Below are 26,290 nucleotides of genomic sequence, written 5' to 3'. Positions count from 1 at the left end.
TGTGCAGCCTTAAAAACTGCACAGTTGGAACACAACACAACTCTTCAAGGTGAAGTTGTGCATCTGTACTAAAACTGCAAATTTTTATAAGCATCTGAATGATTCAACACTGAAAAAGGAAAGAAAAGTGTAGAACGTTCCTTGAATGCTAAAACCCCAAGTTGTGCATTGTAGCTGTGAAAACTATATTCTTCTTTAATTAGTTTCATCCCCACCAAGGCTGCTCCCTTCCTGCTGGTCCCTCTTCCACTGGGAAGGGTGAGTGCTCTCGGCCCTGCTTCCCCTTGGTGGTGGCAGTCACCTTGTGAGGAGGCTGCCACCACTGCAGGGAACAAAGGCTGAAGAGCCCTGGCCCTATATCCCCACGGTGGTGGTGTTGGTCACCTTCTCAGGAGGCCACTACCATCAGGGTGAAGGAGAAGGGGTGTTTTTTTGTGTTTTTGTGGCGAAACGTCAGAAACAAAGTGTGCTAGAACATGGTCACAGAGCCCAAAAAACCCACAAAAAACTATGGATTCCAGCCATGAAAGCCTTTGACTTTACACAAGAAGGGGTGAGTGCAGACCTTTGGCCACACACACTCCGGCACCCAAGTCCCCCACATTGGGTGACACCAAGGATGGAAATGCCACTGGCTGAGAAAGAGTGGTGGGGTGCACAGAGGCCAGAAAGTTCAAGAAGCAAATTGTACAGAAATCCAGCTGAGAAAGAGTGGCCGAAAAGGAGGTGGCAGGAGAGGAGCACCCTTGATAAATATTAACAAGAATAGGAAGAATTCAAGGAATCAGAGTAGGCAGGAAGGTCAAGGAAGAAGGGGGATCCAGAGAGTTCACTCTCTGGGGTCTTCTTAGACTAGAGGGTGAAAAGGGATTGATTTTTTGTTGCATGCCTTGGCCCTTCTATAAATCAAGACTAGAAAATCAGCCTTAAAACGCTAGTGTGCAATACACCTTTATTTATTAATAACAGATATCTAATCTATCCATTCCTGTGCTGTCTTGCCCCTCTTTCTCTAAAAGTTCTACTAAATGAAACAGTCACAGCCAGAAATAGACATACCATTGTGAAGCTGTTCTTCAGAAAGTTGCACAGTTCTGAGTAAAACTGCATGTATTTCTTGAAAGTGTGGTTATGCAGTTACGGTGTGTATTTTTGTGTGTCTTGGGAAAATTAGATGTTGAAAATCTTGTAAAATCAAGAAAATCAGTCTTGCTGCAAGACTGTAAAATCAGTCTTGCTATATTGGCAACAATTGACTTTTCAGGATGGGCGTTAATATTATGCATTGCTATGTTATATACATTTGAGGTCCTTTCTAGTGTCATGTTCCGCCCACTTCCGACTAGGGATGGAAATTCTTGATTTTTCCCAATTCCTCCTGACATCCATAAAGAAAAAGGCATTGGTATTCCTTCCCATAACATTTAAACATTTGGCTTCTTTTTCCTTACAAGGGTGGAAAACTCACCATAGTGCTTAAAAACTGTGCATTTCATTCAACACTCTGTCTAAAATACAGTAAGCCTTCCATATGCACAGATTCTTTATATATAGAGTTAAACATCCAGAGCTTGAAAATATTCAAAAAAGACATAAATTCCAAAAAGTAAACTTTGATTTTGTCATTTTTATAAGGGACACCAATTCACTATGCCAATGTATTTAAAGGGATTTGAGCATCCATAGATTTTGGTATCCACAGGGGGTTCTGGAACCAAACCCCAACAGATTTTAAGAACCCACTGATCAAACATCTAGCTATACACAGTACACTGTAATTTTCCATCAGCCTATTAGTTTTTTGTCCATATTTGTTAGTAAATATTTGGTCATTAAATAAAAATAGTAATTATGCATATCTTAGACTCAATTAAATATTTAGTTTTTACCTTAAGATCTAAGGTAAGAGTCAAAAATAAATTAATTTTTCCATAAGAAAATGCAAACAGTTTGTCAGTAGCTTTAACATTTTAATTAGATTAGAATAAAAACCTTGCCAAGAAACTCCATGGCAGGGTCACCCTAGGGTTGCCATATGTTGAAAAGAACTTGAAGACACCCAACAGCAACAAAATGGTGTAATAATGTATGGTTAAAGAAAGGGAGATTAATTCAGAATATTTGCTGCATGGACAAAAGGAAAATGGGGGCACCATATAAAAGTTTAGGAACCATTAGTAGTGGTAAAAAAGTTTTTAAAATCATGAAGAATATGAAGTTAATGGTCATTGAGCAGTTACTTGCTTTCAGTGGTGTGAAACTACTTCTTTTGGTTCATTAATTTTGAAATATATGGGAAATGAGGGGTGAAGACAATAAATTTCAATACTGATAAGAATTAGGCACAAGTTAAAATCTTCTGCACGCAGAGATATATTAGAGACGAGCCCTATTGTCTAAATGCTCTGAAGATGCTCTGTATAAATAGTGATTTTAAATGCAAGAAGAACTAGCTACAAATCTTGTTTATGATACTAAATTAATGTTTGATGGTGCAACATTTTTCCTCTTTCTGCCAGTACTGTGAATGTCAAATATGTCCTTTCAAATTATTCCTTTGTAGCTGCAGAAAAACAAAGCTTGCCTTAATAAAGATTAAGTGCATGAAATTGTATTTATTTTACATCTAATATCTCTTCACTCATATAAAAAGAAAACAAGTTGTCAACGCAGAATTAATTATATAAACCTCCAAAATGAATTTAAAAATAGAACTCACTGACGACGGTGCATTCCAAGTAATTTCTGGAATTCTTTTAGGTCCTTCTCAAGTATAGGATATTCGTATACATCATCTAACACATTCCTGTATATTGTCTTTAAAATAGGGAAAGGTAACAGAGAGAGAGGGAGGGAGAGGAAAATATCAGCCAAATTGATCCAAGAATAAAGTATAAAGCATCATTCCATTGCCTTTCAAGAAATCTGTTGTTAGCTTGCTAAAACAAAGCTTCAAAACTGCTTTCAAAGGGAATTTTTGAGAAAAAAATTCTCAATGCATAATTTCTGTTTAAAGCGTATCCATCAGTCAATGACAACTGATGTCTTAAGAGGCAGTCTCTATATCATCCCTTACTAAAGGTGTCAACTGTTACTAGTCTGTGATATTTTAAAGTGACATTTCAGAATATTACTTAAACCCTTCCACAAGCTTCAAACATGTTCTCTTTTTGGCATGAATACACTAAGTATTCTATTTTTCTATATCCCTTAGCATTACAAGACACTAACCCTAATTTAAGTTTGTAAGCCTGTTGTAGCATTATTTTCTTAGCACTTGACTGCTTCCTTCTCTTTATTGCTACCAAGCCACAATCCTGCATGCCTCAGTGTAAAGGGGGGAGGTCCATATTAGGCTGAGCCATGTATCACCCCAGTGACTTACTGAATGGCCTCTGAAGCCTTCCTTCTCTACAAAACCATTCATTGGGAGCAGACAGGGTCATAGAAGTATCTGGCTATGTTCTGCGGCCAGACACAAAATGATTACAGTAGCTCCAAGATCTCTGGAAGACCCTAGTGAATTTAAGCACTGATGACATCATTTCATATCTGGCTACAGGGACATATCTACACAATTCTGTAATCCATCTTGTTCCCCACAAAGCACACAGTGGTCATACAGAGAGCTTCAGAAGCTGCTCAGTAAGTCAGGTGCTACAAAAGGAGGAAGGAATAGCAACTCCCTGAACACCCAAAATGGGACATACATATGTAAGCATATGTCCTTAACCAGATCCCAGGCACAGGGTACTTGCGTTTCCAAAAGTCATCCACTAGAGATAAACTGCCATGTATAACCTTATCAATTTCTCTTTGCTATCTTTTATAATAGTACTCTTGACAACAAAACAAAATTAAAACCAAATATAGAGTGCTAAAATGGTCCCAAGACGCATCTGTTTCAAAGTGTAGGGCAAAGGAGAGTGGTAACTTTAAGGGGCCAGGAAAAGAATGAGGACAACACAGCACAGTTGTCTGCCTTAAGTCAACAGTGTGGAGGGCACACAAACTGTAAGTTTATCACTTATGCTGGAAATGCAATGCTCTTAAAAAATTAAAGTAAGATATTTCAATTATTGTACCCAAGTGAAGATAAATCACAGAGATTGTATATATAATCTGACATACTGTATATTACAAAGGATATAATGGAGTGATGAGGAATCATAACCCATTTTCTCCCTTTCTCCCCTGTTTTATATCTTTATTCTTTGTTCTGTTGTCAGTGGGAACTGCAAAACTTCACTTAAGCCATTGATATAAACAAGGGGAAAAATCAAAACTTTTATCCCTGTTGAGTGAGATCATAAGAGTTTTGTCACATTTTTCAATGTTTTTACACATTTCAGGGCATTTTTTGCAACAAAAAAAATCTTAAAGAGGTTTCATCAGCAACTGCTTTGTGAATGTTTTTGTTCAAAAGTCACATTTAAAAAGAAATCTTATGAGCATTAACATTCTTTCTCATGCTTCTAGTTGCCAGGTACAGTAATATTTTAATCCAGAAAATGTTTTAAGTCTGAAAGAATTTCTACACAACCAACTGAATGGGAAAATTAAAATTAAAATGGGCACTTATTCCAATACGCTTCAGGATCACCACAATTTAATACCATGTAATCAAGCAACTGGGTTTTATAAGTTGCATTTGGTCCCAAGGGCCTTTACTGGATAAATAATATTGATATTTACTGTCTTGTTACTTCCTGACTAAGACTATAACAAAATCAACATCAAACGTTTTGGCCAATCTCACGTAAGTGTTTTATTTATTTTGTAATTGTTTTATTAAGACACAGATATATGTAAATTAAAATATCACATATCACTGGAATGAATTTGGGTATATTTACCTTTAGAAATTGCTTTAAATGTTCATCTTCATGTAGCCAATCTTTGTAGAGCAAAGTCCACTGAGACACCAAATGTAAGACTTTCCGCTTTCTGCAGGGAACATCCAGCATGTCTTCCTTCCCTTGATGGTTCTTAGCACAATAAGTACACAAAGCTAAGGAACATGAAATCAAGGCTATACTGAAAATTTGTTAATACTCCAAAGGATATTTAAACTTTATCTTGTATTGCTATTCCAATATTTTATGCTGTCACTATTTGTATACTTTTAATTCTGAAAAGCAGTCCAATTTTTTTTCCTGTGTACCATCAAATTATTTCAGAGTTATGGTAACCCTAAAGCAAACCATGGAGATTTTCTTGGCAAGATAGTCATTGCCTTTCTCTGAGGTTGACAGAAAATGATTTGTCCAAGTGGTATCCACAACGGATCAGGGATTCAAACTCTAGTCCAGCACTCAAACCACACTGGCTGTCTAGTCTAATCTAAAACATTGGATATAAATAAATAAAGTAAAAATAAATAACATTTAGGCTATTTAGTCTTCATCCACAACTAATTTTAAGCAACAAAAATTGTTGTCATGCCCTAAACACTAACACATCTATCACAGCATACGTTTATATGGATTATATCTCACTTCATTGGATACATGCATAATATTACACCACAGCCATGAAATACTGTACTGGGACATATATGGACTAGAAGCTGAATGATCCAAGTTCAAATCCCCAATGAAGCAATGAAGCATGAAATTCATTGGGTGAACCTGAACCAGTCACTTGCAGCCTGATCTACCACACAGGGTTTGCGGAAAGGCATATACCTCACCTTGGCTTCACTCAAAGAACAAAAGGATATAATCTGATACTAATAAGCATGCAAGCTTAAAGCAGTTTCAACAAACACAAAATATGGCACATTTGCCAGCAATCACAACAAACATGGAAATATTGCAACTAATTCTAACCAGCAGAGCTCAATAGACACAATCATGCAAGACAGGAAGATGATGAACTCCTTTTCCTTGCATTAATGAAGGATATTGCCTCAAGAGAGCTTGACACAAGTCATCTGTTGTCATGAAGACTGTGTATGTGAGAAGGAAGTCATCCAGGAGAGTATCTGCAAAGAAAGTTACCAAAAACACTTTTTTAAAAAGTACAGTGTAACTAAATGGTTCGTGATGGTAAAAATGTCATTAACTATAAAAATATTCAATACTATATATCTGGGGGGGGGGGGGGAATAACACTGGCACTGTAGAATTTCAAGTAAATTTATAAACCAAATTATTCCATTTTCAGAGTTTATTACATTACCAAATTCATTACCTTTTAGAAACAAAAGATTAAATTACCCCTTTAATTGTGTACCCTTAACCTTTGTTTGTTTGTTCTGGATATTCTAAGTTCCACATTTAAAAACTACACCCAAAATATGTGATGACGTTTAGGTTTTGCTGGTTCATAACTTTGATGTCCACATTGCTAAAATTTTTAACAACATTGAACATACACATACTTCAGTATTCAGAGAGAGCAGTAACAGATTATTTATGCTGGCATTCCTTGTGATTTGCTACAAATAACAAAATTCTCTAATGTACAAGTTTTCCACCCAAGCAATCTAAATGTATCTATATTTTATATGCATAAATGTGCTTCCACATACAGGTCTCCCTGCTGGATTGTGGAATTAATCATTTTGAAACTATTTTTAAAATACTCCACATTTTAACCCTTTTCCACATAGGCTGGACGTTCAGCAATCAGTTCAACTAAATACGCAAATGTGAGTCCCAGTTTACTGATAGGGTTAACAGCAAGAAAACAGGACTTTGGCCTGTTAAAGTATTTGCCAGAGTGCAGTCTACTTATGTACAACTGCTCCATTCAGGACACTAAGGGGCTCAAACAAACCATTCCTTTGGAGTGGCCTGCAGCCACCTTTTTCCTTGTCGGATTGGGGCCGCAGCAACTACAAGCAGCTCCCTTTATTTAATAAATTATTAATTTTTAAAAAATAGAAACACAAAACACACAGTCATAAAACACAAGATAGACAAAAATAAACAAGACATAACCAAAAAAAAAAAAAAACAACCAAGAAAAGCCCTAACAAACATTAATTTCCTTCCTAGTGTCACCCAGTCTTTTACTTTATACCATTTTATTATAGTACTTGCTCTTATTTACTGTTATCCTTAACCTAAATTGAATATGTATATACAGTGCACCCGCATCATACGCAGCTTCCAGCATATGCTGGAAGCCGCGCTGGTGTGCCCCAGAAGAAGTAATGGGTGCACAACAGTGGCACTGCGCGGCGGGCACAAGCCACATTACTTCCAATGGGGCTCATGCTTACGTGTTTTTTCTTTTACGCGGGGGGTGTCCAGAACGGATGCCCCACATAAAGAAAGGGTGCACTGTATGTTAATATGTATATATATTTAACTATAATTAACTACTAGAGATATTGAAACAAATAATTAAATAATACACACTCATATTATTTGTCATCATATAATATTCTCTAAATTGTGTTACTTTATTTTCTTACTCTTTTCCCCCTTTCTTTATATTAATAAAAGTTTACCACAATAACAATCACTGTCAGTAGTTACTTATTGAAAGACATAAAACTTTTAACTAAATCTATTTGAAATCTTTATCAAATCTTATACCATTCTTTAATACTTATTTCACAATGTTAAACTAAAACTTGAAACACAAGAACCAAAAAGAGTAGCCATTATTATTATTCAGTTAAAGCAACATACATACTTTCTTTTCTTCCCTTTCTTTTTTGATATAGTTTATCCATAAATCCCATTCTTTACAGAATTCTTTTAAAGAGTCTTTGTTCAACAAATATGTTAATTTTTCCATTTCATATATTTCATATATTTTGAGCCTCCATTCTTCTATGTTCAGAATATCCTCTCTCTTCCAATATTTTGCATATATCATTCTTGCAGCCACAATTGTATAAAGTATTAACTTCCCTTCTTTTCCCCCCCTAGATTTTTGTCCTGAATCATGTTTAGCAAATACCTGTTTAGCTCCTTTTTATGCTGCAGAAAGGGCACCCTAGCTGCCACCGTGGCAGCTTTTTGCCATTTCTTCGCTGCAGCACATGTAAACACTGTGCCAAAGGTGTGGTGTGATGCTGCCCACCGTCTGTTTAGATGGCATGGCCAGCATGGGGCAGAGTTGGGGCGGCCGGCATACATACACCACACCCCCATGCTGCCCCCACACTGGTGAATAACATCGGTCTGTTGAGCACCTAAGTTCACAGGATTGTATATCTACTAAATGAAAGACCTTGAGAGTTTATTTGCTCATTAAAATGCTATTTCCTTTTCTACATCAAAGGATCTTGAGGTGGCATACAACTTACAATATATAAATTCATTTAACTACATACCCTTCAAGTGTCCAGTTTATCAGGGACAGTTTCAATTAATCCTCTTGTCATCCAACTTTTTCAGCTACTGTGAAAATACCCCAGTTTCTCTCTCCTCTTTTATAGCTCACTTCAACTGCTGCAAACTGAGTACAAAGCACAAAAGTAGTTTGCACTCAATTAACTTGGTGAGGGAGGGTTAGGAAGGAGAGGAAGGGCAGATTGTTGCTCTTCTAGGGAGGCTCAGGCAAAAGCAGTCTCTCCTAGCTTATCTTTTCATCCTTATCAATAACTTTTGCCATCTCAAACAACACATCCTGATGTTGTTTGACCACATGTGTTCCAGTTTTTGTCTGTAAAACACTGGACTCTGAACTTCTTTATTTCAAACCATGTTTCTTCATTATTTAAATTTACACCCACCTTACCCTGGAAGTGTACAAGAGATTTGGCAACAAATAAGATGCAATCCATAACAATCCTAAAAGGTATAAAACAATACCTAAGAACAATCAGGATAGATCTATAACAACAACAACAAATGCAGCATGTAAAACGGATCAGCTTAATACTCCAAAGGTTTATTTAAATAAAAAGGGCTTTCACTTGTCTGTGGAAGGGCAGCCAGATAGCAGGTTGAATAGGACTCCATTTGGTGGCTCACCCGCCAGAACGTTCCCACCAAATTCACTGCATGTATTAATAGGGTAACAGTCTCTTCTAAAGATCTTAAATGCTAGGTATGTTCATATGGGAGATGGTGCTGCTTCAGTTAATTTTACTACCGCAAGGTTAGAGCTTTTTAAATTGCAGATAATACTCTGATTTGTGGAAGTGGCCAGCCAGCTAAGGAAGTTGTTTTAACAAGAGTGAGACATTCAAGTTGAACTGGCTACGTAACAGAGGAACAGTGACTGAAAGCAGAGGAAGGTAAGCATGACAGCAATGAAGCAAAGGAGGGAATATCTGTAGTACCTTCTATCTTCATTCATGTTAAAAGGAAATAACTGTTTCAGGAACAAGAGGTAAAAGTCCATTGAAGTTGCTGTAATAAAGATATAAGACCATATGGCAAGATCCTCAGTTATGAATAAGAATTTATATGTGCCTTCTAACAATGAATGATAGCTTTTATTTATGAAATTGTAAATAGAGGAAATTATTGTCTCATTCCTTCAATATCCTAAAAATGTAACCATGTATGTAACCATGATTTTGAAAATGATGCATGTACTTGATTTAATTACCTCAAAGCAAATATTCAACCGTGTTTTTGAAAAATCCAATTGGTTGGCAGCCTTAGGATAAAGTATTTAAGAGTCTTGAATATGAAACTAGATTTCTTGCTGTGAAACAGGTACTTGGATAGTATAGCCAATGCATATAATGATATAACTTGCATAATCAAAATGAAACCAAATGCTTTTTGAAATGCTGAATATATTAATACCTATAGTGTGGCAATCCATTCTACATATCATTTCAAACATTAAATCATCTAGCATTGTCTTTTTACCAGCTATTAAAAAACAGATAATTAAGAGAAAGGTACATCATCTGATCTTATATTATTCCGGCAGCCTCTTCAATTTCACTGACTTCAAAAGATGATTTTCCAGATAAAACTATCTGAAGGCTTTTATGCTTTAGATGGAAAGAGTGCCATGCAAGAGCCATGAAACTCCATGGGTCCAATTTCCGCATCATTTGCACATTCCTGTTTTCACTGAACTCTACATGCGTGTGTGAAATTGACTGTATAATAAGACCTCAGGAGGTTTAACTTTCAAAATTTCCTAATCACCATTCTAAAGAAGAAGGGCATGCTCTTTTCCAGTGAGTGGGAGTGACCCTCAGCACATAACAAGAATGCTGACTGTAAATGCTCTCACAGCAAGAGAGTAAAGGAAGGAACAACAATCCCAGTGAAAACTTTTGATGCAGGGAAAGAATGATCCTCTTATGGTAATCTTGGCCTGTTCTGATACCTATGACCTATGAACCTTAAAGCTAATATGTGCATAGGCAGCATACAGCCACACTCTTTCTTCATATGACCAGGCTAATGAAGCAAGCATTCATCACTTTAAACATAGGCCCTATACAGGCAGGCCCAAATAAAGCTGCTTCAGGTCATTTTGGAGGTATGGTGTTTCAATGATGCATGAATCATAAGAGTCTGGAAGCTGCCCCAAAGCTACACTCCAGTCCTTAGGACTGGAGCGTGGCTTTGGTGTGGCTTCTAGACTCTTAGGACGCATGTATCATTTAAATAGCATACTTGCAAAGTGACTCGAAGCAGCTTTATTTTGGCCTCTGTGTATCAAGCCATAGCTTCATTTTCAGATGTAAACATCTTCCAGCCTCAATTTCTCTGAGCTTTTCTTAATCCCACATTCACTTTCTTGCCATCTTTCTTTCATACTGGCTTGTGAGACACCATATTTTCTTCCTAAATTGAAGCCTGGTGGGGTTTTTTGGGGGGGAAAACCCATAGCGTTCCTAAGTTGCTCATTTAACTGCTCATCAAGTCCAACCCTATGCCAATCCAGGAATCAAGAGTTCATATACAGAGAAAGTTGCCTGGGAAAAAATGGGAAGTTGTACTTTGTTTCATACTCTTGGGAAGGGGTTCATATTTCTTCTCAATTTTCTTTATTTGTATTGCCATAACAAGAATTGAGGCAATGCGAATTTCATCACAGATTTGTAGTTTACCTAAAGACTTACCTAAAACAAATACCCGTAAGCAGGACAAACACTGTCTGCAAATGAACTTTTCATGTAACCCTTCGCAATCTGTACAGTACAGTCTGATTCAAACTAATTGCTGTGGGCTAGTGAATGGTTTGCTGATATCCAGTCCTGTAATTCTATGATATCAGTTCTAGATTCGACACTGAAAACTTGGTTTGAACAAATATGAACAGGATTCCAACAACTATATCAGATACATAGATAAAGGTAGTGCTAAGCAGTGGCACTTCATTATCTTGTTGTTGTGTACTTTCAAGTCATTTCCAACTTATGGCGACTCTAAGGCTACCACGGGGTTTGCTTAGCAAGATTTATTCAGAGGGAATTTTGCCTTTCTCTGAGGCTGAGAGAGTGTCACATGTCCAAGGAGGTTTCCATAGCTGAGTGGGAATTTGAACCCTGATCTCTAGAGTCATAGTCTAATGCTCAATGGTCTCACTACTTTTCTCAAAAGGGAACTACATACTACAGTAGACATCCAAGGAAATAGGACGCTATTACTAGGATCTGCTGCTCCTCAAGTAACAATAAGAAAACATGATGTTGCTATTCGTCTTTTTCTCTTAAAGAGGTTTTCTGTGTTAAGGACAAAGAAGTGATGGAAAACCTAGGGAGGATTACAATTGGCAGATGACAATGTTTGAGGCCCCCATAAAATCGAGTGAATGAGACAGCATCATTGTCTGATAAAGCTGCTCCTTGAGGAGAATACAAAATAATAAACAGGCAATATAACTTGACATTACAGTAGGAATAAATATATAGATAATATTTTGAATGCTTTTGAGGCCTGCTATAAACATTCTGCTGACAGGTATTGCATAAGGGAAACTATAGTCGCCACAGATTATACTTTGCAAATTATTCATTCAGCTGTGAGTGAAATTTCTGCAACTGTGCAACTTGGTTTGAACAAATACAAACAGGATTCCAACAACTACAGTGTTAATAAGATATACAGATATGGGCAGAGTCAAATAACAGTACATCATGTTCTATTTCCTCCAAAAGGGGAATTGCATTGTAACATTTACATTATGGCAGCTTTCAAAAGCTGCCTCTCTCTTTCTTCTCAGACATTATAATATTCATAATACAATCATACTGGACATAAAAGCCCTATTAAATATGCAAATGGAATTGCATAAATTTAATTCAAATGCCAAATAGTCTCTGAAACTACTTTTCATATGTACTACACCCTATGATGGTGTGTGTGTATTAACCTAAATGTTTTCCTGCAGCAATTACTTTGGAAGGGTGTTCATGTTTCTTCCTAATTTTCTTTATTTGTATGGGTAGCTATTAAAAACATACAGCTATTATCTAAAGATTTTCACTCTGAAGGCAATTTAAATGTTTGTGGCTTTACTAAAACACATTAAACAGAAATAGTATTATTTAGACTGCCATTTCTTTTCTTTAAATTTTGTAAAAGAACCTAAACCATTGTCTAACTTGTACCTCAGGTAAAATCAAACTATGTGAAATAAGTGCAAGTTCCACATTATATTAACACATACATAAACAAAGCAAAAATAGCTGCTCCTTTAAAGGATATCATGCTGGTAAGTGCTGAAGAGAAAAACAAGGGAAGAGCTCTGGAATGAGCAGCTGCAATGCACAATCGCCTGCCTACCTATACAATAACATAACGTCAAGCAGGATTAAGGAGTCTCACTGCAAAATGTATTTACAATATTTTTATGCTACACTTCTTATAAAACCTGTTTCAGAAATAATGTGTGAAACTGGTAGGAAAAGTGCAGAAGAAACATTACAATTTGCCAAACAGGATTCTGGCCAAATCAACAGCTGGGTTTGGGAGTGGAAAGAAAACTATTCAAGATGCTGTGATTCAGTAAAGTGTTTAAATTATTTACATTCTACAGGTGGAAAAATGGAAGCTATGAAACAAAGAGTTGTCAACTGTCTCCCATGCTGTTCTTTAATAGGCTATGGGATTTGTAGGTTTCCCAGGGAAAACCAACACATTCTTTGTTTTTTTGCAACTTTTGTTTTCTTATGTATTGTGACAGGACTTGATCTACATATTTTGGTTAAAATAACTTCTTAAAGCAGCTACCGTGGCTAATAGTTATTGATAGTTCTATCATTCCTTGAATTTATTTAACCCTCTGGTAGTTGCCAAAGGTATGAAAGAGGTCTACCATCCATCAAGTTTATGTTAACTGTGTGCTATATAAAGTATTTCTTCCTTCTGTTTACAAGCCTACAACTGATCCACTGTACAGCATGACCATATGTAGAATAAAAAGTAATGTGTTTTTACTTTTTAAAACTGTGCAGCGTACAGGGAGAAGAAAAACAAGATACATTTTGTGTCCTGAAAGTACTTTGAGGAACCGTGCTGGGATTTCTTTTATCCATGGCAGGTTTCAGGCATGTTCCTCTGCAAGAACTATGTACATACATTTCAGTTTCAGATTTCATCCTTTATGATGGATTGTGACAGAATTAAAGTTTAATGTAAAGAGGGGATATCATGGCAGAACAGTAGCCGACTGACATCCTATACATAAAAGGAGCAAAGATTAGTATGCAGAGATTTGAAGACTGTCATTTTACGATCATATCTCCTGTGACTCTTACATAGGACTGTAGTTGCTTATAATTTATCACAAGATTCTCAGAGTCTCTTGCTCCCTCCTCCTCCCCTTCACTGGGCCATTTTTTCAACTTCAGTCAAAAGGACAGTTAAAAGCACATTCTAACTTTCTATTTCTATTGTCAAGAACTAAAAAAGAAAAGAAAAAAGAACATTTACAATCAGGTATGCTGAACTTTCTGCTTCTGGCTCCACTAGACGCCATTGCCTCAATGGAAAGTCAGGCAGCTAGGCCAAGCTACCATTTTATTTTCTCACAATGCCAGCAGAAGTCATTACATGAATAATTTTGTTATTAGAAACCTCTCTGATATTTAGCAATGCATTTTTGTGTCTTGGAATTTAACGCATGGTAAGAAGAGATTTTTTTGTACCCTCTTGACTGCCAAAAGATTGATACTTCACTATTGAAAGAATAATTCTTCTCCCACACTTGATATAGTGATTAGAAGAACTAACAATACTTGCAACGTTTGAAAGAGCGGTATATAGATACAACTTGCACATTTACTTTCCCCTCTCTTTTCAACATTGCGATTCTTGTTGTGTTAAAAGTATTTATATCCTGCCCTGTATCAAAGCTCTCAGGCCAGCTTACAAAAAGCATTCAAACAAGTTACAATATTAGAATATTAGACCATCTAACTGAGCTTTTAATTTCATATTCTTACACTGTACATAAAGAAATTTAAAAAAATTAAAATGGCAAAAGGCTTCTGCGCAAGATGAACCCGTGAAGTGATCCAGCTGTACTCTATGACTCATAACTTCATAATAACAGTCTGGGCCAAGAATGAACTCAAGCAAGTAACAGGGACAAAAAGGAAAGAAAAAATTGGAAGGAGGGAAACTAGGTTGGAGGAAAAAGCGCTACTGGAGGTAAAAATAAGGGTGAACTAGGAATTGGCAAAACTGAGGTGACACTATTCTGGCATCGGAACACAATTCTTACTGTGCCAATTGTACTTTCAATAAATGGAGTAGTACCAAAATCCTGAACTAAATTTCCTGGGAACATTTCTTGATAATTAATAAATCTTAGGAGTGATGCTGTTTTTACTTTGCATAATGCCATTTATCCTTCTATTCCTAGAAATCTCATTTCTGTTTCTTTTAGCGCTAGTTGCATATTTTTGTTTCAGTGAAAACCATTACAAAAAGTAATTTCCAAGCCATATCTTAAGACCACCTGGATTGGTGACAAATGAGAGCTTTATAATATAATCTTTACATTATGCAGAACAGTAGCTCATGATAATCAGCTTTCTTTGAAACCTCAACAGTACTTTGAACCCAAGACAGTGTATACTAGCTTTTCTAATTTCAATATGTAGATGGAATAGAGACTTATAATTCTCATTAAATCTACACAAAGCCATAGCCGGGGACTGGGGAGAGAATGCTAACATGTAATACTACACATATCAGGCTAAATTACAAGTACTCAAAAATTATAAAAATGACCCAGAACTTCTAAAAGAGTCTGAAATAATGGCATTTGCAGAAATACTGTGACTCTTTGAAGTCTACTGCATTTGTGTTGAAAACTTTTCTTCCTGGTATTCTTGAATATATATTGACCTCTATCCCAACGCTATGCCGCTTTATCCACTTATTTGTATATATGGAAGTTTTTAAAAATCTGAATAGAACTGTTAACAACAAAAGGGGAGAGGAGATTCCGAATCATGAAGCTAACTTGGGGGCAGTGGAAGGATCCAGGGGGGCAGTGAAATAGAAAGAGGGCACTAAAGGGGCAATGAGGGGGAAAGGACGAGGTGGGGGGGGGTTTCAGTCAAAGTATTGGTGTGCAGGAAAGACAATGGGAACCAGTTGCCTTAGAACCATGGTGGGGATGAGGATTACATTAAACTTCTTTTCAGGGTCCCTAGAAAACCACCACACAGCCTCACTGATCATTTTGTGTGGTGGTGTCTTCCGCTCTTTGCTTGCCCATGTGAGCTCACTCCCTTACAGGGATCATTTGCTATTACTAGCAGTTAAGAAAATTGTGCAAGGCTTGGGCACAGGGCATCGTTTCTGTGGCTCAGAGTAACACCATTTTGGGACAGACTGGAGCAAAGAGTAGGAGCACATGGGGGTGAGGGAGAGGTGGCAGCAAAAAGGACCTTTCAAATTTGGGACCCTGCTTCAGCTTTGTGAGCTTTGCTGTGACTTGGCTAGCAGGTTGTAACTGCAAGGACAACAAAGACAGCAGTCAAGTGGCAGTGTGGGAAGTTTAGCTAGTAGTTTCCTGGTGTATCCTATGTCTAAACAGTGGCTGTTCTGTTGACTGGGGAGATGCAGCTGTGTCCAGGATGTCAACTGGACTATAACCTGTGTCACTATGCAAGCAAGAATCCACATGCTTAAGAACATATTACATTTCTTTTTATACAAGACTGTAAAAAGCACAACTATCTGGCCTCAGCATTTTGTATCTATCCTTCCAAATAGGCAATGAAACTACAGTTGTCCCTCCATATTCGCTAGGGTTAGGGGAACAAGACCCCCGTGAATATGGAAAAACCGCAAATAACAAAAACACAATGTTTTTACCTAAGAGGACCCCTCTCTAGGAATCTCTAGGTCCTCCAGTGCAACTCTGTGGTCAATGTCCAACATACACTGACCACAGAATGCAACTTTTAAAGTTGACCACAGAGTTGTACTGGAGGACCTAGACAGTCCTAGAGAGAACATATTAGTGAAATCTGTGAATAATCAAACCCGCAAATATCAAATCCGCAAATACGGAGGGATGACTGTATATGTACTCACATATGCAAACATGCTTCCAATAATATTGTTGATAGCTCTTGTAGAGATTCATTGACTTAGTAAAACTAATTGACTTATTAAAACTAATAAAAATATAACTTATTCATAACTAAAACTGATGAAAAATCTTTGGACTCTTGGATGGTGTAGACTCTTGTGCTATAGAAGAATTTCAGAGGAATTAATGATACTCAGTCTGAAAGATATAGTGCAGAAATCCTTAAATCACTTAATATTAGAGACCAAGATAAGAACAGTTACTCCAAAGAGCATCGCCAGAGTGTCAAATCTGCACCTCCCCCCGCCCTATTCATAGCCTCTATCTCAAATTAACTAAAATATTAGGCTTCCCATAAATCACTTACCAAATCAGAAAATGTACAGTGCTACCTCGGGTTACGAAATTAATTCGTTCCGCGGCGCCGTTCGTAACCCGATACATTTCGCAACCCGAAAAGGTGCTGGAAAGCCGCTGGAAAGCCGCTGGAAAGCCGCTAGCCGCGCTTCCGATTTGAATTTCGCGCCGAAACGCGCCGAAATTAATTTCGTAACCCGAAAAATCTTTCGTTACCCGGAACAGTTTTTTTAAATCTAACTTTTTCGTACCCCGGAAATTTCGTAACGCGGTCAATTCGTATCCCGGGGTACCACTGTATTTAAAAATCAGCTGCAAATGATCGATCATAGGAAGTAGAACACCATTTCTTTTTTCAGAGATAGAATTACAAAGGAGAGAGGCCATACACAGCTGCCTAAGACTAGTCAGATAATCGACAAGCCCTACATAATATGAACATATGGCTCCAGTACCAAGTACAGTACTTTTACTTTTAAACCATTAGTATGTGCTGTACTTCATACCATATTCCCACCATGATCCATAATACCCTATTAGTAACTTACCATACTAGGTTATGAATATTCCCTTTATAATATGATGTATTTGTTGATATTAGAGAAAGTTCAAATGAGTGATATCCTTCTGTCAAGGTTGTCACAACGGGTGATGGGTTTAGCAAAGCTTTGTTTCTATATTTGTCCATCTGATATTTTGGAAGTCATGAGTATGTTCAGACTGATAAACTACTCCTTCAGTAGTTCAGCAAACCAAACACCTAGAAGTGTATCCATTGCAATGATGCCACTACATTTGTGAAAGAGTTTGGGTAAATTAGCTAAATTAATCAACCAATTTAAGGCTGATTTTGTGTAGGTCTTTTAGACAATCTATTCTCCTTCAAGCCATGGAGTTTTGAAAACTCTTTTTCAGTAACAGAAAAATAAAATACTTGTCAGATATGTCTACAACTGTTCAAACGGAAAACAATCCTTTGGCTTCACTCCAAGGGATTCGTTTTTGCTACCCTGAAAAATCCAGCAAGGGCCCTAGCAATAATAATAATACTTGTTGTTGTTGTTGTTGTTGTTGTTGTTGCTGTTGTTGTTGTTGTTGCTGTTGTTGTTGTTGTTAGCATTTCCACTGCTTTCAGATTTGGGATTTTTTAAATCATATTTCTAAAATAACTCATAAAATTAAATAAATTAAAAAATCATACCACAAGGCAGAAATTGCCAAAGAGACGTTCTCAGGATATGAGTTCTTTAAAACTGCAGTATTCCTAATCTTTCAGTAGTGCAAAATGCACATCCAACAGGTTTTAATAGAAAGGGTGTTTTTTTAAGGGATCGAATGCAGAGATTGTCAATGCCCAATAATTTATTATTCTGCACCTCTGTTACTATATTAGTAAATTAGAAGGGTGTCAAGTAAGATTTAATTCAAATAACAGCTAAGCCTATCTTGCAGAGAGCAACATGATGTTGATATGGTTACATTTGTAGTCAGTCAATATTTCAGTGGATCAGTGCAAACATTCTCCTAACCCCTTCTCACCACCTACACATCTCTCAAAAGTGAATTCTTCCTTTGTGATTAGATTTTATGTTGGCAGCCTGATTAATTATGCTGCAAGCTAACCTGGCTTTTATTTAATCAATAAAGCTTTATTTAATCAATAGCTTTTCTACTTGGTTTCATATCCAACTAAAGCTGGCTTCAAAACCTAGATAAGTGGGAACTCTGGGTAGCTTTATTGTTGAGGCGGGGAGACAGTGAAATTTCCTTCAAACAGAGGTAAGAATATTTCCGAACTGGACTTGTGGTATCAGTTATACTTGGCTATGATCTTTGATTACCAATAGTTTATATGCATAAATTTGATTAGCATTTACTTTTTCCCTATGCAGATTTTTACAATTATATATGTATTGTTTATTTCAAAAAATAACCCCATAAAGTAAAGCACTGGATTGAAAGATGAATATATGTGTGCACAGCATAAGGGGAAAATGTAAATAATATTAAGAGAAAGGCCAGTAAAAAAAGGACACCAATGTGCAAAGCCAGCTGCTGTGTTAACTGGAGAGGGGGAAAGGAGCAGAATCACACTCATGATAGGCCCCTTCTGCTGCAGTTCTGATTCTCATGCCATGTGACTGCCTGAGAATCAGAACTGCAGCAGAAGGAGCCTATTGCAATTAGCAGTAATGGAACAGCAGTGAGACTGAGAGCCTATTGACAGGTTTTGCCCATCAATGATATGATACCAGAATCGGTATAAACAGCATAGAGCTGCTTTCAAATTATCCACAGACAATTCTCTTCATACCTACAATGTGTGAAGGAGCTCCTGAATCTTTTTTTTAATTAGACCTCACTGAAATGACATCCAAACTTACTTTTACTTTTTTTTTAAAGGCCTTCTAGCCAGAGAAAATAATTCATTAGTTTTTCTCCCATGGTTATTCCACACAGAAAATGGTCTAGAATAGATCTTATCTAAATAAGCATCAAACTATACCAACAATGTAACTAAATTTCTTTATATGTTTTGATTATTCCAGTCCAAGTTTCTTTTATGCTCTAATACATTAATGAGGAGAGCCAGAATAGTGTAATGGTTTGAGCATTGGACTACAACTCTGGAGACTAATTTCAAAGCCCCATTCAAGCATAAAAACCCACTGAATGACCTTGGGCAAGTCATACTCTATCAGCCTCATAGGAAGGCAATGGCAAACCCCCTCTGAAGAAACATGCCAACAAAACCTATGATAGGGTTGCCATAAGTAAAAAAATGACTTGGTGGAACACAACAACAACAACAACATTAATAAAGGTATAAGATGAGTATCCCATATTCAAAATGCTTCGGATCATAACTGATTTTGATTTCAGATTTTGGAATATTTGCATATACATAATGAGACATCTTGGAGATGAGACCCAAGTCTAAACATGAAATTTGTTTATGTTTTGTATACACCTTATACATGTAGCCTGGAGGTAATTTTATTCATAGTATTGTTAATCATTTTGTGCATGAAACAAAGTTTATGTACACTGAACCATCAGAACGGAAAGGTGTCACTCTCTCAGCCACCCATGTGGACAAATTTGGGACTTTGGAGTATTTTGGATTTTGGAATTCTGGATAAGGGAAACTATGTATTACATGTAGAATTATACCAGAAGATGTGAATCAGTATGGCACACAAATGTAAATATGCCATATCAGTGCACACTAATAAATACTTAAAAAGACATCCTGTACTATTATTAATGCCAAAGCCAAGGAAATACATTGAGAGATTTCCATTCACACAAGACATCCATGACAGTGTCAAACTGTAGGCTGATGCAACATCCGTATACTGATACTGCAGTAAAAGGAATAATAAAGGTGTTCACTTGTTCTGCTTAAAGATGACACACACAGATGCAAGCAGGGGAAACATTATTTGTGTTTTAGTTGCCTAAGGCTATTCACAACTGCAAAAGCTACTGTTTCAAACAGCAAAAGCACAGTATTACTGTGCAAAGATCCATTGTGCAGCCTTCATTGTTTCATCCAGCCATCTGCTCCATGCAACAGATTAATGCTACACCTTCATGAAAGAGCTCTTTTATTTTGATGCCGGCCAATTTACATTCCCATCTTTAATGAGATTTGACCTCAGTTGTGTGCTCAAGTATACAGGGTTGACTTAGATTTTTTTGCTCCTTGTGCAACCCTTTCCACCAAGGTGGGGGTGCAAATTAGTTTTTTGCCTCTAGGATCTTCCAGGGCCACCCATGCAAAAAATTAAACCAAAACTAGAAATGGACAAATGTTCACCCCTGGTTATGAAAAATCATTGTTGTAATTTTATGTTAAATAATGCAGTGGCATCCTGTGTAATCGATTTAGATGGCAACTCAGCAATCCTGGTGATTTCCGGGATATGTAATTTTCAGTTGTTGCTGCTTGAGGGCTGACACTCACAAAACACCACTGCTTTAAATGATTTCTTATTATGTTAGGGGAATTTAATTTGTTGTTGTTAACTACCTTTGCGTCGATCTCGACCCATGGCAACCCTATGGATGTGACATCTTCAGGCCCTCCTGTCCTCTAATGCTCTGCCCAGCTCCTGCAAACTCATATTCATGGTCTCTTTAATAAAGTCCATTCATCTAACATGTGGCCTTCCTCTCTTTCTACTTCCCTCCACCTTTCCTAATATTATTGTATTTTCCAATCATTCATGCCTTCTCACGATGTGTCCAAAATATGACACATCTTGGCTTCTAGGGGTATTTCTGGCTTGATCTGCTCTAGGACCCATTTGTTTGTTCTTTTTGGCTATCCATGGAATTCTCAGCACTCTTCTCCAGCACTACATTTCAAATGTGTTGATTTTCCTACTATCTTCTTTCTTGTCCGTCCAGCTCTCACATCCATAAATGGTAATAGGGAATATAATAGCTTGTATGATTCTTTCTTTTGTGCTGAGTTGTATGTCTTTGCATTTTAGGTTCTTTTATAGTTCTTTCATAGCTGCCCTCTCCATTCTTAATCTTCTTCTGATTTCCTGGCTGCAGTCCCTGTTCCAATCAATGTTTGATCATATCAGTATTTGATATGATAACTCTTTTATTATTTCTATTTTCTCATTGTCTAGTTTGAATGTGTGAAAGTTCTTTGTGGTCATTATTTTTGTTTTCTTTATGTTCAACAGTAAGACTGACTTTGCACTTTTTTCTTTGATCTTCTTTGATCCTGAAGGAGCCTCAGGGAAGAGGTGGAGGAAAACCCATCTAATCTCATCCCAGACACGTGAATCCATCTCAGCCCTGGCACAGACCATCTTAGTCCACCCACCCCGCCTTCCAGAGACAGGAGAGGTGAAACACCTGGGAGGAAGAGGAAGAGAAAATACATCCACATGAGTCCATCTCAGCCCTGGCACAGACCATCTCAGAAACAATCACAATAATGGGAGGAGGGAGAATGACATAGGAAAACAACTTCTGGGCAGCAGCAGTAGTGGTGGTGTCACTAAAGTGAAGAACAGCAGTGACATCAACACTAACACTTGTTAGCACGGTGCATAGGAAGGTGTAGGTGGTTCCTTCTTGTGTAACCCCACCACCACCACCTAGAAAACAAAGTGTCACACAGGTAGGACAAGAGCACTAACAGAGAGATAGATGGGAACTAAAGGAAGACACACTTGCAAGAGCAGCTAAGGGCAGTCAAAAATGACAAAGCAAACAGTAAACACTGTGAGAAAGACAAACCCCCATCAGAAGCAGCACCACACATAAAATAGGGGCATGAAATATGAGAAGCATGAGCGAAGGGAAGTTAGACATAGTGAAAATGGAAATGCAATGCATTAACATAGCAGTACTGGGGGTGAATGAGTTAAAATGGAAAGGAATGGGCCACTTTGAATCAGACAACCACACAGCATTCTACTCAGGGAATGAAAAGACAAGAAGAAACGGGGTGCTTTCATACTAAGAAAAGATGTTGCAAAAGCAGTCAGAGGATATAATGCAAAATCAGACTGAATCTTCTCAATAAGGCTCCATGGGAAACTTATGAATATCACCATGATTCAAGTATATGCACCAACCACTGAAGCATAACAAGAAGAAATTGATAGATTTTACGAAGGAGCACAGGATAAAACTGACAACACACAAACAAAAAATGTCAAGCTGATCACTGGAGATTGGAATGCAAAGGTTGGAAGTAATGAAGAATCAAAAACAGTAGGCAGATTTGGACTAAGCAAAAGGAACAAAGCAGATGAGTGATAGATTTTTGTGAAACCAATAATCTATTCATTGCAAACACATTTTTCATACAACCAGAGAAAAGGTTATACTCATGGACATCACTAGATGGCCAACACAAGAGGAAATTTAATACAGATAGAGATTTCACTTCACTACTTCAATTTCTAACAATTTCTAATTTCTTAATCTAGAAGTTCCAAAATGCAAGAAATGTACCACACATTCTTGCAATCCTGGGAAAAAAACATTTGGCTTTTTTCATTCTTGCATGCAAGAACAGAATAAGCAAAAAACTATATACCTAGAATAAACTGCTGTTTCTTCATTTATGTTCTCAACAGTAATATCTCCTCCACAGACCTATACCTCTAAAGTGGCACAAAGTCTTTCTGAATTAACAAAAGGATAATCCATTCTTTTCTCCATTGAACACAAATTCCCTCCTGTTTTACATATTACCACTGCCAGGTTCTTCTAATGCATCTCTGGTTAAAAGCTGGAATTGGAAGATTTAAACAGGGTAACCTGGACTGATTTGCAAGAGTCAGAAATAATGCTGATTTGAAGAAGCAGGAGGAACTAGGACAAAAAGAAGCACGAGCTATATGATCATATGTTGTATGCGAAAGAAGATACATTAGATGGAAGTTCATTCATCCAAGACTACCAAGGAAATGCTAATTAGCACCAATAACCTTTCAGGTATTTCCAAATGCAAACACTGAAATCAACATACTGCTACTGAACATTGAATTAAATGACACATAAGCAGGAATCCTGTTGGTTAGTCCCAACTAGAGTAGACTCATTCAATCAATTGTTGAATGGTGAGTAAAACTGTTAAATCTAATTGATTCAGTGTCTTTACTCTGGTCATCAATAACTATAGAATTTAGGTTATGATCTATGCACTCAGTAGCTGTGATACTGGTTCAGTTATTATTTCTCAGATCCACTGAGCAAGCTGATCAACTGATTCACTGATTCTGAATGTAAATAAAAATAAGACATGCATCACAGGACATGAGAATCAGACCATTTCTCCACCATTCCTATTAAAATAAAGTACTCTATATCAATTTTCTCTGCAGAACTCTCATTAACATACACAGTAGAAAGATTATCTTTTTATTGCATATAGTTCATATTTATTTATTGCATAATTATTTAAAGATTATCTATTTAGTTCCAGAAGCCTACCTAGGATAGGCAATGGTAAGCGATTGAGGAGATGAAATACTGTGATTAGACAAGTAGCATCAAAGTAATTAATTTTAACAACTAAATTTAAAAATTAAATGTTATACTTTGTCTTCAGCAAGAGAACTCTGTCTGATAAGGTACTTTCACAATGTTACAAAACCGATTCTGCTTCAGAATTTGAACACAGTTCACAGAAAGAGAATGGATGAAAGGTTTGGTTGAAGTTAATACACACGTTGCAAAGGAGTGGTGCTTTTCAACTCTGCCATTCTTTGCATGCTGTGGGAGGGGAATGAATATACTCTTTTATATTTGACAGAAAACATTATAAACAAAAAAATCTTTGTACTAAAAACCTTTGAGCCTAGACCATACTGGAAACACTGAAATGAATGTATACAATGAACAGAGTAACTTGGTTGTGCTGTCAGACTAAAAATAAGGATTTTGTTCTGCAGTTTTGGTGTATTCAGTATCTTTATATAGTAAACGTATCCTATAGTATTCTTATATATAATGCATTAAATAAATGTGCATTCTTGGAAGCCATGGTAAATGGGGCTTAACTTGCTTCTCTATGTGATGCTGGGTAATATTAGGAGATAGATTTCATGTCTGCTTCCTTTGCAGCAATCCGACGATTTGTGTATGTTTAAAACAATTGTTGTCCACAGCAATTGGAGGATTAAAGGATAGGTAAAGGAATGGGATGTTAAAATATATGAATGATCACCACATGTCAAACAAGGGAATTTGCTTAAAATAAACAACAACAAAAATACATTTTGCCAATACAGACAGCTAGTATTTCTCAGTGGAAGAGCCAACTGGAAATGCTCTCAAGCAGTTACTGGAGAGCTTACAACATCACAGAAAGTAATGGCTTGGGTACCTCAGGGGATGGCATTACCATACAATCTAGCTACTTCATTGTTGAAGGCATGCAGATGGAATGTTTAAGGAAGTGAACTACTAAAAGGAAGAAATAGCTTCAAGGCAATCACCCAAGATTTTGTCTACACAAGAGCAAAGTGAATTGCTTGTCTTAACTTGATAATAGCAATCTCAATTCTAGTTCACTTTCAATTTGTCTGTAGCACATAACTCAAGTAAAACTGAGAGCCATTTTTTTTTTTTACTTTTAGCAGTTAAAGACAGCTATATCATGGCATTGCTGGAGAAAGGATTATTATTATTATCATTACTATTACTATTATTATTGCTCAATTATACATTTCACCCTCCCTAAATCCATTACATTAGACAGCATCATGTAGTGGTTTATGTGCTGGACCAGGACTTCAGGAGGTCAGGGTTCAAATCCCCACTCCATCATGGAATCTCATTTTGTGGCCTTGGGCAAGTCACACTTTCTCAGTTTGAGTGTAAATTTACAGCACTTTATAAATAAAGGTTAATAATAATAATAATAATAATAATAATAATGCAATGGGAGAACCATTCTGAATAAATCATGCTAAGAAAATCCTATGATAGATTCACCTTAGGGTGCTAAGTAAGAAATCACTTAAAAGTACACAATTAATTTCCATTACAGGTTAATTTTTTTGTTTTGTTAGCTGCCCTCAAGTTGTGTCTGACTCATGGCAACCCTGTGGATGAGACATCTCCAAGAATCCCTATCCTCCACTGCCTTGCCCAGATCCAGCAAGCCCTTGCCCACAACCCCCGATTGAGTCTATCCATCTGGTTTATGGTCTTTCTCTCTTTCTTCTACCCTCTATCTATCGTAGCATTATTGTTTTTTCTAGTGATCCATGCCTTCTCATTATGTGGCCAAATTACAATAGTCTCAATTTGATCATCTTTGCTTCCAAGGAGAGCTCTGGTCTGATCTGTTCTTGGCTGTCCATGATATCCTAAATACTTTTCTCCAGCACCACATCAGGATTATCAGATGTAGTAGCACGGCCATGTCTCTGAGTGCATTCCATAGCTTTTTGTGATCTATACAATCAAATGCTTTGCAGTATTCTATAAAACACATGTTAATTCTTTTTTGGAATTCTCTGGTGCACTCCATTAGCCATCGCACATTTGCAATGTGGTCCCTAGTGCCCCTTCCTTTTCTGAATCCTGCTTGCACCTCTGCAATTTCTCTCTCCATGTATGGTAACAGTTGCACACAATCTCTCTCTTCTTCCATACTGCATTCCCTCTTCTTCATACCACATCTCTCATCCTATACAACCACAGTGCTGCATTCCCCTTTCTCAGCTAACACCTATTTTGTTCACTTTGCAGGTCTCAGAATCACAGACTCTCAGAATAGATGTAATGCATACTACTAATTGAATACTGCAGGCTACTGTAATGAGTTTATGGTTACAAAACTACAATTCCAGATGATTACTGTAAGCTAGGAAAAAAACTGTTACTGTTTCAGGAAATCTATCATAGTTACAAGAGAAAACAAAAAATATAGACTTACAGAAGCCCCTTAGGGTGATAGCCCTCACAGAAAGATGAATCTTTGTGTAATGACCTCTAAAGA

At 37.0% G+C, this 26,290-nt stretch overlaps 1 protein-coding gene across 1 annotated transcript in view; it reads right to left on the bottom strand.

Moving 5' to 3' along the window:
• LOC149309815 (rap guanine nucleotide exchange factor 5-like) overlaps window positions 1–26,290 on the bottom strand; it is a 170,759-nt gene that overhangs the window by 24,975 nt on the left and 119,494 nt on the right. Inside the window, exons 12-14 of the mRNA XM_089533094.1 lie at window positions 5,908–5,986; window positions 4,857–5,001; window positions 2,720–2,817 (exon numbers count right to left, since the gene is read on the bottom strand). Coding sequence (XP_089389220.1) covers window positions 2,720–2,817; window positions 4,857–5,001; window positions 5,908–5,986 — 322 coding nt within the window. The remainder of the gene's footprint in view (window positions 1–2,719; window positions 2,818–4,856; window positions 5,002–5,907; window positions 5,987–26,290) is intronic.

This window comes from Sceloporus occidentalis, unplaced genomic scaffold, assembly GCF_023333645.1.
Source record: "Sceloporus occidentalis isolate IW3139 unplaced genomic scaffold, rSceOcc1.0.p SCAF_7, whole genome shotgun sequence".
NCBI lineage: Eukaryota > Metazoa > Chordata > Lepidosauria > Squamata > Phrynosomatidae > Sceloporus > Sceloporus occidentalis.
Note: the sequence above shows the minus strand (reverse complement) of the source record. Positions and strands in the feature narration are given on the sequence as shown.